Source organism: Rhinoderma darwinii, chromosome 11 (assembly GCF_050947455.1).
Source record: "Rhinoderma darwinii isolate aRhiDar2 chromosome 11, aRhiDar2.hap1, whole genome shotgun sequence".
NCBI classification, from domain to species: Eukaryota; Metazoa; Chordata; class Amphibia; order Anura; family Rhinodermatidae; genus Rhinoderma; species Rhinoderma darwinii.
The window spans coordinates 81,731,796-81,748,857 of NC_134697.1; the positions used below are offsets into that span (position 1 = coordinate 81,731,796).

The 17,062-nt window shown below is 42.2% G+C and overlaps 1 protein-coding gene across 1 annotated transcript in view; it reads left to right on the plus strand.

The window, feature by feature from the left end:
• Positions 1 to 16,822, plus strand: part of CXCL12 (C-X-C motif chemokine ligand 12) — a 55,400-nt gene extending 38,578 nt beyond the window's left edge. The window contains exon 4 of the mRNA XM_075841835.1: positions 9,379 to 16,822. Within this exon, the coding sequence (XP_075697950.1) occupies positions 9,379 to 9,394 (16 nt within the window). The 3' untranslated portion in view covers positions 9,395 to 16,822. The remainder of the gene's footprint in view (positions 1 to 9,378) is intronic.
• Positions 16,823 to 17,062: the final 240 nt, after the last annotated feature.

The following is a 17,062-nucleotide window of genomic DNA, read 5'->3' on the forward strand; positions in this document are numbered from 1 at the left end:
CAGGTCCCGCACAGATCAGCTGGTCCGGTGCCTCCGTGCACCGGACATACATGCCGGAAGCAGTTGGCTCCGGCCATGGAATAGCGGCCGAGCTGGAGTACTGTTCAAGTGAATAGGAGCAGACCTGCAGTTCTGCAGCACGGCCGCTATGCTATGTACGGAGCCAACTGCTTCTGGGCTCCATCCATAGCATTATGTGCCACAACATCCAGTGCCCGCAGGCCACCGGAGCAGCTGATCAGTGCGGGTCCGGATGTCGGTGGATAGGTCATCAGTTGTCAGAAGTTGGACAACCCCTTTAAACTTGAGGGGCAAGGAGCTCATATCACGTGTACAGTAACCAACATTGTATTCATGGCTGTGGAAAACAGCACAATCTCAATGTCGAGCATTACTAGAATTACTATGGCGACAACCCGATCATCAGTAGGGTAAAACTAACCAGTCTTACGACGGTCTAAACCCAGTACACGTTCCCTATAGCATCTTGCTACAAAAAATGTTTTATGTTCTTTAACCCCGAATCAAAGTTTGCATTTGTTTGCTACCCTATGTTACCTTAGTCGCATGCCCAGCCCTAGGAACGGCAGCAGCATCCGGACTAAGTGGAACTCAGTATCGGAATGGCACGGGCAGGAGACTGCTATTGGCAAGGCAGCAGGGAGTTTCAGATTTAGCAGCCGACCATGCACCCGCTGACTGCATGAGCCTCTTCTCCCGAGGAATTATCGGATACAAATAGAACTGATCACACACACACTGTTCTGCTCTATAATCTGTACCAACAGGGGTTAAAAATAAACCAAGTCTTAATTGCTAGCCCAAAAAATGGGTCATCAAATTTTGCTGCATAGATACCTCTGGGAGAAAAAAAATTGTGGTAACATTATGACCCATTGCTTGCCATTGATAGCAACAATTACTCTATATAATAAAGAACTAAAATCTGGTTTATTTTTACCCCCTTAATGGGGAATTTTATAGGGCAGAGCAGTCAGTAGTCTTTTTACAGGCAGACACTAGTGTATGGGTCTCACCCCTTCTCCCTATTAGGATACTAAATATGCCTCACATTGCTCTGCTCTATCACATAATCATATCCAACATGAGTTAAATAGAAATCAGCTTTCTATTCTTTAGTACAGAGCTTCCCAAACTTTTCAGGCTCGAGGCACCCCTGGAAAAAAAAATGTCCTCAGGACACCACAATTGTTTAAAAAGGAAAAAAAACAGCTAAAAACAAGCAGTACACTAATAGGGCAAGTTCATACAGCGTTTTTTGTAAGGCAGAAAAAAATCAGCCTCAAAATTCCTGGAATTTTGAGAGAATTTTTTAATTGCTAACTTTATTTGACGTTGTTTTTTCCCGCATTTTTTGCAGTGTTTTTTGTCCGCTTTTTTTTGAGCCGTTGAGGCTAATGCAAAAACTGCAGGCAAAAAACACTCCAAACGATCGCCGCAGTATTTTTCTGCCTCCTATTGATTTCAATGGGAGGTCAGAGGTGAAAACCGCTTGAAGATAGTGCCCGCCGATTTTCTTTTCCGGGAGCGACCAAAACCCCCCCAGGAAAAATTACGCCTCTGCACCCCATTGAAATCATTAGCGCCAAAAAATGCAGTGTGAACTGACCCTTGTGAGGCCTGGAGACAGGTCCTTTGCAGCTGAGGTGTGACATGGACAGATGTTTGTAGTAGAAAGAAATGCATGGCAGATTTACCAAGGTTGGCCAACAAGCTTGGTCTCAAAAATAAGATGCACTTTATATTTTGCTAGACCTTTACCATACCTCCCAACCGTCCCAAATTCAGCAGGACAGTCCCGGATTTCGGGTGTCCTGGACTCCTGGTGTAAACTGCATCTGTGTCCTCAGGATGTAGATACAGTTGAACCCAATGCTGAAGCAAAGAACCGTCAGCTCCCTGCTTCAGCATTAGTACAGAGGACTCTCCGGGCACAGCGCTACTTTAAGCTATGGCCAGGGATTCCACTCCAAGAAGGGATCCCTGATGTCACTGTCCATATACGAACATTAACATCAGTGGCTCCTGCTGTAGTGGAATCCCCTGCCATAGTGTTGCTGACGCTCTGGCTGGGGATTCTGCCCCTAGAGGGAGTCCCAATGGCTACAGGGGGGTGGGTATCGTTATCTACAGGGGGGGTTGAACTATCTTTAAAGAGGCTCTGTCACCAGATTATAAGTGCCCTGTCTCCTACATAATCTGATCGGTGCTGTAATGTAGATAACAGCAGTGGTTTTTATTTTGAAAAAACGATAATTTTTTAGCAAGTTATGAGCAATTTTAGATTTATGCTAATTAGTTTCTTAAAGACCAACTGGGCGTGTTTTTACTTTTGACCAAGTAGGTGTTGTAAAGAAGTGTATGACACTGACCAATCAGTGACCAATCAGCTTCATACACTTCTCATTGTTCCAGCCCAGCATGATCCACAGCACTGTGTGATTGTGCAGTGAAAGAAGCTGGGCTGGAACAATGAGAAGTGTATGACACTGATTGGTCACTGATTGGTCAGCGTCATACACTTCTTTACAACACCCACTTGGTCAAAAGTAAAAACACGCCCAGTTGGTCTTTAAGAAACGAATTAGCATAAATCTAAAATTGCTCATAATTTGCTCAAAAATGATCGTTTTTCAAAATAAAAACCACTGCTGTTATCTACATTACAGCGCCGATCACATTATGTAGGAGATAGGGTACTTATAATCTGGTGACAGAGCCTCTTTAAGGGGGGTTTGGCACTATCTACATAGGCACTGTGACACTATCTACAGGGGACACTGTGGCGCTATCTACATGGGCACTGTGTGTGGCACTATCTACATGGGAACTGTAACACTATGTGGGCACTGGCACTTTATATGAGGGCACTGGCACTAGGGGTAGCTAAGGGGACATTATACTGTATGGGGCAGATATGGGACAATATAATATATGGGGCAGCTAAGCAGCATTATACTGTATGCGTGCAGCTATGGGGGCATTATACTGTATGGGGCAAGCTACAGGGGCATTATACTGTATGGGCAGCTGTGGAGGTATTATAGTGTATGGTGGCAGCTGAGGGGCATTATAACATATGGTGGTAGCTATAGGGGCATTATACTGTAAGGGGGAATCTATAGGGGCATTATACTGTATGGGGCAGCTGTGGGGACGTTATACTGTATGGGGGCAGCTATTGGGCATTATACTATATAAGAGCAGATATGGGGCATTATACTATATAGGTCAGCTATGGGGGCATTATGCTGTATGGGAGCAGCTATACGGCATTATACTGTATGAGGCAGCTATCGAGGCATTATATTGTATGGGGGCAGCTATGGGGGCATTATAATGTGTGGGAGCAGCTAGAGGGCATATACTGTGTGGGAGGCACTAAGGGAGCATGATACTGTCTGGGCTGAAGCAGGTGTGTATGGGGGGGGGGGTTTGGGCTGATTAGGAGGGAAAAAATTTCCCTTGTCCCTCTTTGCAATACTTGAAAGTTGGGAGGTATGCCTTTACATTACACCACACCTCTAAACAAAAGACTTTAAGCAATGTGGAAATAACCATCAGCCACCCTCACAGTAAAATGACCATATATGTCGGTATATCCGCGGCGCACAGCGTCGTGACGTCATGACGCGAAAAGTCTTCAGGACTTCCGCTGTGCTAGGGATGGAAGATGGGTAAGCATGTGTTGCTACTATAGCAACAGGGGCCCTTGTATTTTATTACCTAGGCTCCAGTTACCATAGTAAATTTGATAGATGCGGTGCAGGTGGCCGCGGCCTGGATGCCATCTCGACCGCTGCGACCTGGTCACAATTGCGACCGCTGCAACCCAAATGTAGCAGTCGCTGGGGATCCTGGACACCGGGCCAAAGATCCAGGGCTTGGGCCCTGAAGGCCCGGTGCTAGCGACCCCCCATCTCCACTACTGGACAGCTATCCACCGGATAGGTCATCAGTACTTGATCTGTGGGGGTCCGACACCAGGGCGATGCACCGTTAAGCTGCTCCGGCTGCCTCTGGGCACCGGACGTACATGGCGGAAGCAGCTGGCTCTGGCCACGGAATAGCGGCCGAGCAGCAGTACTATTCAAGTGAATAGGTGGAGAGCTGCAGTCCTGCATATGCTATGTATGGAGCCAACTGCTTCCGGCTCTGTACATCGCATAATGGGCAATAACATCCGTTGCCCACGGGCCACCGAAGAGGCTGATCAGTGCAGGGTCCGGGCGTCAGACCCGCACCGATGATATACTGATGACCTATCCGGTGGATAAGTTATCAATCATCCGGTAGTGGACAACCCCTTTAACATGCATTCTATTAGACAGAAGAAGACTGATTTAAGGTGACAGCAGGCCCCCTTACCTACTGGGCCCCTATGCAGCTGCACAGGTTGCACCAGTGGTATATCCGCCTGTGAAGCTATCCTTTCCATACATTTCTGCCAACACTGCTGACTGGAAGACAAAGTGTGATTTACTTTTGTCTTTCTTCACTAACATTCCAGGTCGGGTGATTTCATTGTTTAATGTATATAAACTATTTATAAATGGAAATATACTGCTCATCCTTACACAGACACATCATAGGCAATACCACACACAGTGTCATTTAATAGGTCTTATTAAGTATGTGCATACATTTTTTTTTAACATTTATGTAAGCTGTGAATATCTTACATACATACACATAGACTGTCTCTTTATGTAAACATGCAGGAAACGTTTCACATATGATGAGAGGGTTATTGCGCAGATGCTGTTTGTTATTTAGTCAACTAACGGAGGAATATTGCTTAGATTGTTTCCACACTAGGATTTGTCTGTTTGTTATTCTGTTCTATCATTTATTAATCATTACCATTACGGAAAAGTGTATCCATTAATGTCCCCCGTAATGTCAAATGATTTTTTTCGGCATTGAAATGCCATCAGATGGCTTCAGTTCCTTTTCCTTTGGCTATAGAAAATAAAAGCCATAGTTAAAGTGTAACTAAACCTTCAACAAACTTTTGACATGTGATAGTGACATGTCAGAAGTTTTGATCGGTGAGGGTCCGAGCACTGGGACCCCCACCGATCGCTAGAAAGAAGCAGCAGAAGCGCTCAGGTGAGCGCTTAGCCACTTCGTTTCGACTCCAACTTCTAAGGCACGGGAACAACGGTAGCACGAAATGCAGGTAACAGGTACGGGAAGACTGGAAACAGGATAACACTTAGGGACCATTTGCAAGACTAACACGGGTAAACACAATGCTCAGGCAATGAAGGAAGTGGCAGGGCCCTTCTTATTGTACAGGGTGAGTATGGGCTAGCTAATTAATGATTCTCTTCATGTGCGCGTGCTGGCCCTTTAAGGCACGAGTGTGTGCGCGCACCCTACAGGACACAGCAGAACAAAGCGGAAGCGAGTGTTGGCGTCTCCTGAGCAGGAGATGCGGGCCAGCACTCACGGATCCATGGCTGCGACCGTCGGGGAGTGAATAATCCTGACGGTCCGTGGCCATGGGCGTTACAGTGACATACCTACGGGGCCCCTGTGCAGCTGCACAGGTTGCACCAATGGTACATCCGCCCCTCATATACAATTTTACATATTTTATTTAAATTAATTTCCCATATTAGAATAAAATACTGGTAGTTAAAAGAAATGTATCACGTATTGAATTTTTGTTCCATGAATTAAATGTAAGGATGCAGAAGAGAAACAATGGGAGAGATTTATTAACTGATTTCTAAAATTGAATAGAAGTAAACCTAGGCCCAATAGGCAGAAATTGCACCAAATTTATCACAATGACGCACGCTGTATGATATATATGACACATCTTGCTAGACATGTTACACAGATTCTCTTCCTTAGCTTCCTCTTAGCTGGTGTACTTTACACTAATATTTTGTTAAAAAATGCCGCAAGTCATTAATAAATTGAGCGAATTTTTTGATCCTCTTATCCACGTCCCCTTTTCAAGACACTTTTTCAAAAAAACATGCTTGGTACATCAAGTATTCCATTGATATATCTGCCTTTGGTTGGCATTTGTTACTCTAATTCATGTCACGTAAACGGCATTGACAATCAGTTAAAAAATGGTCTAAACCGACGTCTTCAGTCATCTAAAATTTATAGTGTACTGTATGGCCAATGTATTACAGTTTCCAAGAAGAGATAGAGTACTACTTCGCCTACCCTAGAGACCAGGCAGTGGCAGGATAGCTGAATACAGAGCCTTATGAGTATATTGTTGCTATCTTACCTTATATAGACCTTCAGCAGAACAATAGAGATGTCATTACATCTCCCGCCATCGAATCATAATGAGATGACTCTGCTTTACTGTCTCAGTCTACACAGGCAGGAGGTGTAAGGTGCAGGAGGATGGGCAACAAAAAGGCTGAGACAGTGGTTGCAGTTAACTCTTTCGTTACTTGGAGTAATGCATATCATTAATGTCACTGACAGCACCAGGTTACAGCCCGGCTTACTGGAACAGGCCAGTTCTATGGCAAAGATTTTGAACAGATTCTGTAATTTCTTAGTTGCTTTTACACCAGGTGCCCTTTCTCTTTGTTCTGGTCGCTGCAGACTAGCTCGGAAATGTGATTTCCACTAAGCCATCCGTTATCAGGCCGTCTCATCCACTGTAATGCAGCTCTGTTGCAGGCCGGTTCTCTCCCTGCAAAGCAGCTCTTGTAGCAGGCTGTCTCCTCTTTACAGCAGATTTTTATTTTAGCAAGCTGTCTCACTCTTTGTAAAGCAGTTCTGCCCACATGTGTCTGAAAAAGCACCGCTTTGCATATCCACTTCCTGTCCAGGCTGAATCTCCTTCCCCTGCAATCCTGACCAATGATTTGGCGCCCCCTGCTGTAGACCTTTATAGCATACCTCCCAACCGTCCCGGATTCGGCGGGACAGTCCCGGATTCTGGGCGGTGTCCTACTGTCCCGGGCGGCCGGTGGTATGTCCCGGTGTCAACTGTATCTGTGTCAAGACGCAGATACAGTTGAGCCCAATGCTGATGCAGGGAACCCTCAGTTCCCTGCTTCAGCATCAGTTCAGAGCGGAGGAGCAGAGGGAGCTCCTCCGCTCACCGAGTACTCCTCGGGCACAGCGCTTCTTTAAGCACTGTGCACGGGGAAGCCCTTGACGTCACTGTCCATATATGTCCTTTAATTTCAGGATCACACACACAGTTTTGGCTCCGTTTTTTTTTAAGCCAAACAGGATTGGACACAAAAGAAAGGATCCACTTCTGGCTTTGGCTCCAAAAAATTAGTCCAAAACTGCACCAAAAACTGCATCAAATCTGTGTATGTGAGATCCTGACCCACAAGATTATTTTACTGTATTAAAACATTTCAAAGAAAACACAGCTTTGAAGCCACTATAGTCTACTATTTATACTACTATATTTTCTAAAGATGGTCATGGATATGGGTCAAAAATTTAATATGGGTCACAAGCGTGTATTGTAGTTGACTCAGCTTTTTAACTGTTTTTAAAGGTAGTTTTGTATGTCTCATTTAGATTGTTTTGTATGTCTCATTTAGATTGTTTTGTATGTCTCATTTAGATTGTTTTGTATGTCTCATTATGGCTATTTTCTTTATCTATAATGTTAAACAAATGCTTTAATGGTTAATGCCAACTCTGATTTTGCAGACAACGCCACTGATACTAAGAACAGATGGCAATGAAGGTTAAAAGATCAATTAGAGTAGAGTATAAATGTATTCTGAATATTAGGCTGGTTTTCCAAAGGGCGTTTTTATAGCATTTTAGGTTTGATTTTCATGTAGCGTAAATTCCGCAGCATTTAGGGAAATACTTCTCCGCAACATAATGTGCATGCTACATACCCCCCTACCCAATTAGATGCTGGAAGTCATCCATCTATTCCGTCAATACAAAGGAATCGGGTAACCTCTCTTCGAAAATAAAAGTCCTCCCAATTTTTTCTTTTTGAAGAGAGGTTACCCGATTCTTTTGCATTGACAAAATAGATGGATGACATCCAGCATCTAAATGGGTAGGGGGGTATCAACGCCTAATTTCCGTACAATTTCTACGGTCATTTATGCGAGGCAGGCATAACATCAAATGTTGGTGGAACCTTCTCACAAAGTAAAACAACACAGATTAATAACCCTCACTGAGGTGGACAATTTGCTGTCTTAAATTTTTGGATGCATACTAAAAGAAATATATGAAAAATGCATGAGTATATGGCATATGAAATCACCATGTGTATATGTTTATTTTTCTACAAATTGTTTTAAGTGAAAATATAGTAAAAGCTATATATGTATATATATGTATATGTATATATGTATATATATATATATATATATATATATATATATATATATATATATATATATATATATATATACACACACTCCGGATCTACTTTTTTTCTTTAATAAATATTACTGAGAATTGCAAAAAATCTCAGTCCAGGTGGTGGACTTCAAACTATACCATCAAAATTTACCTATGATAGAAAGGTCTAAGAACACACAATGCATCGCAACTTGCTGTGTTTGGGACTGCTTAGTCGCAAACCGGTCAGAGTGCCCATACTTGTCCCTGTCCACTGCCGAAAGTGCCTAGGATAGACATGTGAACATCAGAACTGGACCATGGAACAATGGAAGAAAGGTGCCTGGTCTGATAAATCACGTTCTCTTTTACATCATGTGGACGACCAGGTGCGTGTGGATCGCACTATGGGAAGAAGACAATCCAGCAAAGGCAGCGTGAGGCTCTGGGCAATGTGCTCTGCTGGGAAACTTTGGGTCCTGTCATTCATGTGGATGTTAGTTTGACATGTACCACCTACCTAAAAACCAAGTACTCCCCTTCATGGCAGAGCAAGCGCACCCCTTTAAAATCTCTTTCAGCAGGAAAAATTGTCACTGTAAGGCCCCATACACACAACCGTATCGTAATCGTCTGTAATTGCAGTCATCATTTACAGTCCGCAATTACGGACACAATCAGTTGTATCATCCATGGACACTTTCACGTTTATTTACGGGAAGGTGTCCGGGCCATAGAAGTGTACCGCAAAAGATAGGACATGTCCTATCTTTTGCTTTTATATATACCTTGTATGGGAGAACGGGCCGAAAATGTGGGTCTTTGCTCCAGATACCACAGGGCACATTCATAGGTCTTGCAGAGTCCATGTTTCGATGGGTCAGAGCTCTTTGGCAGCATGATGTGGAATTATACAATATTAGGTGTCAATGAGCATTTAAATCATTCCTATTTATATGATATAGACCAGTATCAAATGGGTAGAAGGAATTGTCTCGTTTTTCTTACCCACTGTTTCTTCTTTTTCAACAGGAAGATGAAAACTTAAATTCTCTCTCGGGTGCTGGTTCAGAAGACATTTTTTGAAACTTATCATCCAGCACTGAATTCTTGCAAATCTACCACAGGCTTCCAACTGCAGACAGTAATCCAGTTCATATTGTGCGTGCTTCGACTATATATATATATATATATATATATATATATGTGTGTGTATATATAGATGGACTCTTGATACTTATCATGCCAACACTGTTGGCAGAATGGACAGCTGCACTGATTCTCAACTTTATTAAGCTAATGCCTCCGTTTTCTCCTTGGTTCTTCAATGATGGCACTTACGCCTTGTACAGGGATGCCCAGAAAAGGGTTAAGGATCAGTAGGGATCAGTAAAAAAATGAAAAGCAATAAAGACCTTCTCACGCCAACTCACTCTTCATATGTTCAAAAGAAAAAGTTTCATTTCACGTCACTTCTAGTTTTTCTGCTCCAATGAAATGATCTACCATGTTTCATACATGACACGAATATGACATACAACATCATAAGAACATATACTCTACATATCCAAACCAACAGTGCGAAACATTGCCACCCCACCAGCGCAAGGATAGAGCCTACTTGAAATTTTGATTTCACTCTCTTTACTTCAGGGATATGCCAACAATGGTGACAGCATAGGCATTCAATAGCAAGCGTTTGCCATTCCCTTTAACTTCCTTCTACCTTCTTTACACTACAAATATGTTTGCACTGACAGATTGCATATCCCATTGACCTGGGTTCACAGATCACATGTGTTAAGTGGTTTTATGTTAGTAAGGTATAGATGGGTTTCCAGAATTAGAAAAACATGGCTACGTTCTTCCAGAAACAGCCTGTCCGTGGGTTATGTCTGCTTTTGCGGCTCAGCTCCATTGACGTGAAAAGGGCTGAGCTGCAATACCACACACAACCTGTGGATAGGTGTGGTGCTGTTTTTGGAAGAAAGCAGACATGTTTTTCTAATCCTGGACTACCCCTTTAATAACTAATGAAAACTCCTGCAACTTTCTACTATACGCTGTGTCTTAGTCCTTCATCATTTCAAGACATGTTTGCTTTCCTTTAATTGGGGTTTACATCCAGAGGCTGAAAACCCATAGAAAAAAAAAATGTGAGCTAAAAAGCCTCCAGGCTGATACATTTTACCTACATTGATACACTGAAAGATCTCTGTACTGTAAGACCCCATGCACACGACCGTAAAATCGCCCGTAATTACGATCCCATTAATTTCTATGGCTGTCGGACACCTTCCCGTATGTCTACGGGAGGGTGTCCGTGCTGTTGAAACCTGCCGAAAAAAATAGGACATCTATTTTTTTATTTTACGGACCGTGCGACTATACTTTATAATGGGAGCATGGCCCTTAAAATCGTCTGGCTTCCCGCGGCCGGCCGTGCCTGTAATTATGGGCACGGTCGTGTGCATGAAGCCTTAGTGTCCTTATACATTGGCCAATATTGGCCGTAAAAACGAGCGCCGATCAACGAGACAGCTCATTGATCGATTCTCGTTTGCTCCTTTCACAAGGAGTTATATATGGGGACGAGCGCTCGTTATTCCGATCGCTCGTCCCCATGCATTTCCATCATGTCGGCAGCGCGTCTCCGTGTTTACACATGTGCTGCCGACAACGATGATTTTTAATGCTGGATAAATTATACGATCGGCCGATGAATGAGCGTTTGCGCGTTCATCGGCTGATTGTTGCTGATCGCTGATCGTTGCCCTTTTTCAACCTGTGGAACAATTAGGGTATATTCACACGGCCTATTTTCAGTCATTTTTCGGGCCGTAAACGCCCCAAAAAACTTCTGAAAATACGTAGGCTGAACACCTCCAAACATATATAGAAAGCAGACATCATGCTCACATCATTTTTCTTTAGATAAGGGGTTGTGTCAGCATCAAAATTATTCTAACAATAATGATAATAAAGTGTAAAGCCACAGCACTATTTATTTAAACAGCATTTGGATGATCAGTGACCCCAATTTTTTCTTGCGCAACTTGTGGGTGTTAAAAAACGAAACCAATGCCTGGCAGGACTGTTCTTTTGAACGGCAGAGGTGTTCAGCCATTGGGATCAATGACCTTCATGACGGCACAATAGTCCCAGCTCCAAGTTAACACATCATTTAGTCAGAATTACAACATGCGGCACTTCGGGTTTTGTTACCGTGCGGAATGTATAATTATTATATTGAATGCCCCCTGTCCTTGGAGTGTGTGGACTTTGTATACTGAGTATTTAGCCGAGTCAGCAATTTACAGTACGATATATAATACCTTAGTACAGATACATTTATATATACTTTCCCTATGGCCGGAGCCGTAACTTAAAGCTCATGGTCCCTAATGTAAAACAGGACCCCCACTTTATAATACTGGTGCCATCTTATGTAACAGAGGGCATCAGGGCCTGGGTGTGACTGCTACACCTGCGCCCCCTATAGCTACACCCCTGCTTATGGCACATAAAATGTAAACTTTTTTAACCTTAAAGCCCTTTTACACGGGCCAATCATTGGGCAAAAGTAAAAAGGGCAACGATCTGCCGATGAACGGGCAAACGCTCATTCATCGGCTGGTTGTATCGTGTATGGTGCAAGAAATATTATCGTTGTTGGCACCATATCTCCTGTGTAATCAGAGAGACGCGCTGCCGACATTATAGAAATGTATGGGGACGAGCGATCGTAGTAATGAGCGCTCGTCCCCATAGATCGCTCCCTGTGGTAAGAGAAAACGAACGCCGATCAACAAGCTGTTTCCTTGATCGGCGCTCGTTTACATCGTTTTAAAAAAGTAAAATATTATCGTTGTCGGCAGCACATCTTCCTGTGTAAACTGGGAGATGCGCTGCCGACATGATAATAATGTATGGGGACGAGCGATCAAAGTAACAACCACTTGTCCCCATCCATAGCTCTGTGTGACAGGCGCAAACGAGCGCCGATCAACGATGACTCGTTGATCGTGCTCGCTGCATCAGCCAAAATCAGCTGATGTAATTTAAGTATAGGATAGATTTAATGAGGACTAAATAAAAGCAAATGCATTGCCAATCTTTCCACTGTATGGTTTCTAGAGATAAAACTTGTGAGTGTTGTGGCTGGGTTTGGGTGAAGTGTCATCAGTCTGAGAAGCGATAAGAACCCTTTTGTTATTTTGTCTACAATTCGCCCCTACTTATCTGACAGATAATGCATTGCTGAAAATTTCAACTAACTGCATTTGAAAACTTGACACGATAATACATTTTCGAGTTTCATGGATTGAGGCAGAAAAGGGTGAGAACAGATGACTGCCAAATGTTGATAACTGTAGTTGTAGTGAGTAGAAATTACAATGTAACCTTTTAGCAGACAATATTTTCCAACAAGTATTATTAAAAGTAAAAAATGAAGCTCGTAAAAGCGTAAGAGCTGCTAATAACATGCACACATATGTATAGAAATGTTTCTGAATGTTATTACCAGAAGTGAAGATAACTAAATTATAGTGGGATTATGGGGTCAGATATTGCGCATTTAGTAATCTGATAGTACAGAAATTGTTCCCTTCCCTTTTCCCATTCCTTGGTTGAACTTGATGGGCATGTGTCTTTTTTCAACCGTACTTAGGCCCCATGCACACGACCGTAAAAACGCCCGTAATTATGGGCCCATACACTTCTATTGGCCACAGGTACCTTCCCGTTTGCGCACGGGAAGGTGCCCGGGCCGTTGAAAAATATAGAACATGTCCTATTTCAGACCATAGTCACGGCACGGGCAGGCCCATAGAAGTCTATGGGGCTCCCGTAATTACGGATGGCTACGTGTGTGCACTCGTAATTACGGGTGCGTTGCTAGGCGACGTCAGGGGATTTAAATTTTTGAATAAAGAGAAGCAGAGAAAATGGCGACTGAGCGATCATATGACCCTTTTAAGGGGTTTGGACATAATTGTGACATCATTTCTAGCCCCCCGGAAATACGGGTAGAATACGGATGACAATGGACCCATATTTACGGGCACGGGTCCGTAAATACGGGTTAAAAACGTGTGACAAAGAACCCGTATTTACGGACAGTATTTACGGGAGGGGAAAAATACGGTCGTGTGCATGGGGCCTAACTATGTAACTATGCAGCATGACACTATAGCCTCGCCCAAGCCTGAAATTACATCTTACAAACAATAGGTTGTATCCTGTATGACAGGGGTCAGCAACATTCGATATAAGTTAGACTTCATGTTTAGTGTTCCGTTAAATAAGCCAGAAGTGGATCCTAAACAAAGGAAAAGTCCTCTTTTTTTGTACACACTACATCCAAAACTGAATTACGGGCACCAGGCGACTCAAGGAACTGTAGGTACTATGTGTGCCGATGTACAGGTTCCCTACACACAGATCTGATGACGGGTATGATCACGCACTATGCTGCACCTATTAAAAAACCCTACAGACATGAGGTGTAACCCACTGTTGACTTAATGACAAGTAAAAAACACTACTGCTTACTCAACCAATAAATAGTGTATGTCCACTAGGACATATTCACACTTGGGGCTAATGGTGCGTTATGTTGGTTATTGCACCACAAGACTTCCTAAGTGTTAATATGGTTTTTGCAGCGTTTTGTGGTGTAGTAATGGTGCAGATTTTTGTAGCGCCATTACTGCTTCATGTGAATATACCCTTAAAGGGATGCCCACCCTTGAACACCATTGTGTTTTTTTTTTATCTAAATAGGCTCAAAATGATCTGCTGATTCATTTCTTAATATATCTTTATAGTAATCAGAGCTCTGTTTTTATTGTACAGAGCTCCAAATACCTTGAACCGATTCAAAAGATAACATGGTGGCTACCTGAAATAACAGTGTTTGAAGTGTGCTCCAAAGCTCCCCTAGTGGTGGCTGTAGGTAGAATCATGTTATTTTTTAAATCTATATCTAGAGCTATGTATCAGAAACACAGAGTTCACGCACTGCATTTGTAAACATTATTTTCGCATATGAAAACCTCCTCCAATTTTTTTATCTGGATAAACACATACAAATTTTGTATAACTTTACAAACTAATCTGATGATCTGCCAAATATTAATGTATAAATTCATGTAAATATAATTTCTGATTTTCACAAAAATATGCACCTTCCTCATACACATTGGTCATTAGAGCTGAGTAAATCAATCTGGCTAATTTCCTGCCACAACATACAATGGGTGAATTTGTACTTACACCGAATCTGGCAGATTGATTTATTCATCTCTAAAGGCCTGTTTACACGAGCCAATAATCGGCCGAACGAGCATTCTTACGAAATCTGCCTGTGTAAGGGTCACGACATGGGCCGAGTAAGCGAGCGCCGATCAACCAGACAGCTCTTTGATCGGCGCTCGTTTGCTCCTTTGTGCTATGTATGGGAATGAGCGCTTGTTACTCCGATCGCTCGTCCCCATACATTTCTATCATGTCGGCAGCGCGTCTCCCTATTTACACACCAAGACGTAACAGGACCTTAAGCAAGCCTTTACTGTAATGTAAACCCTACCGCTCCTCAGCTTATATTATTTTCTGCTTAACCATATTAGATTTATACAATATGACTAACAATATAAAATAAGTGTCCGGCTCCAAAAAGTACAGTGCCAAAAAATGTGATATAAAGTGTGGTCGAATATACTCCTCTTGTAGTAATGCTTGTAGGTCAGATTCTGGTGTTCTAAAATACAGTTCATCACGCATGTAAACCCTTTGATCGCCATTGTATACAATTTCTACTTAAACTATGACCATAAAATATGCTAAATAGCACTGGAGTAGCAGAAAGAATTCACGGCCCTACCAAAATTTGAAATATGTAATTTTGTCAATAAATGTGAAACTTTCTGATCCGATTTTTATCATTTAATACATTTCTTGATACAAGCAGAGTAAATTGTTCTCTATATCCTGTACGATCGCTTGTACATGAGGTAGTATAGCATGCCCCAAGATAAGGCCAGATTCACACGAACGACTGCAAACTAGGACGTCAAAAACGGCCGTTTTTCACATCCAAATTGCACCCGTGCGGGTCCCGTTTTCACAGACTTGAGTCTATCGAGGGATCCGTGAAAACGGAAGAAAATAGGACAGGTTCTATTTTTCATTGGACCCTTCACACGAAACTATGGTCGTCTGAATTCGGCCTAAATGTGTATTATTAATGTATCCATATGTAACATATTAAAATTGCCCTGACAAGACAAGTAATAATATTGTACTGAAAGGTTCAACAAAACATTTTCGGCAATAAATTTAGGAATTTATAGGACGTGAAAGATGACATTAGCCAAGTACTTTCTAAAATAATCTCATGATAATTCAGAATGATTTTCAGCTGTAATAAATAATAGTTGACAAGAAAACAGTAAAATGCCTTGAAAAAGATCATATCATATGCCATAAAACTCGTAATACATAGTACAATTCTATCGGTATAGACCTGCCAGCTCTCCGGACATGCCTGCTTTAGTAAATACTTGTTTTGCAAATGAAATAACAAGGCTCCTTTCATGGAACTCTGCATTGTGCCATTCCTCTGCTATTCTTCCTGGAAATGTGTGAATAAATTGACAACTGGTTGTTACAGAGTGTTTACTTACAGTCTAAGGCCTTATTCAGACGAACGTAGAATACGTCCATGTGACGGCGCATGTATTTCAATGGCGCTGTTCACACGGCCGTTGTTTTACGGATTCATGTGAAGGGTCCATTGAAAAATAGAACATGTACTTTTTTCTTCCGATTTCACGCATTCCTCCATAGACTCCGTTTTTCACGTCCGAGTTTCCCCAAGGTCTGAATAAGAACTTACACTGTCAGCACTGATTGGACAGTGTCAGCATGTGTAGGGACACACCCCATTGACAAGGGGAAAGGTATATATTTCCAGTAGGAATAACAGAGGCACGGAGTTCTAAGAAATGATTGACAATTATTTACTAGGCAGACAAGTCTGTAGATCCGCCTGGTCCGAAACATAATTCTTACAGAATATATAATGGAAGTCACAGATATTACCCTAATTTTTTTATTTTTCTTAAGTATTATAAAAGTCATTTTTGTATCTGTTTTGCTCATCTGTTGTTTTAAGACATTGCTCTGCATGAACAAATCTGCACTAAAGTCCCAACATGCCTGAGAAGGAATCATTCTGTCTGGTCCATGTTTGGATTCTTCCGTGCATTCGATTTCCCAGATAATGTGAACAAAGACTCCTGGTAACATGAAGGCAGCTCCCACCCATGTACGTCTGTTCTGTGTCTATGTAATCTCTTCTATCTACAGTATAAACTTTATACCAAATAACTATCATTTGGATATTTACCTGTGCACTTATACTTGTACACAATTTATGGTATGTACCAAATAAAAGAGCATTTTCTTATCATTGACTGTTCAAGCTTCGATCATTCACATTTCATCAGAAAGACTTTGGTTTGTATTCTTCACCATTTATACGATGTCACGACACATATAAGTCGAAATTAAACTTTTGAAATTATCTGAAACTGGATGTTAAAGGAGTTTTTAAGTGAGAAACTCTTATTGCCTATCCACAGTATAGGTTATGAATGTTAGGTTGGTGGGGTCTGACCGCTAGGCCTAAACCGATTACTAGAACAGGGGA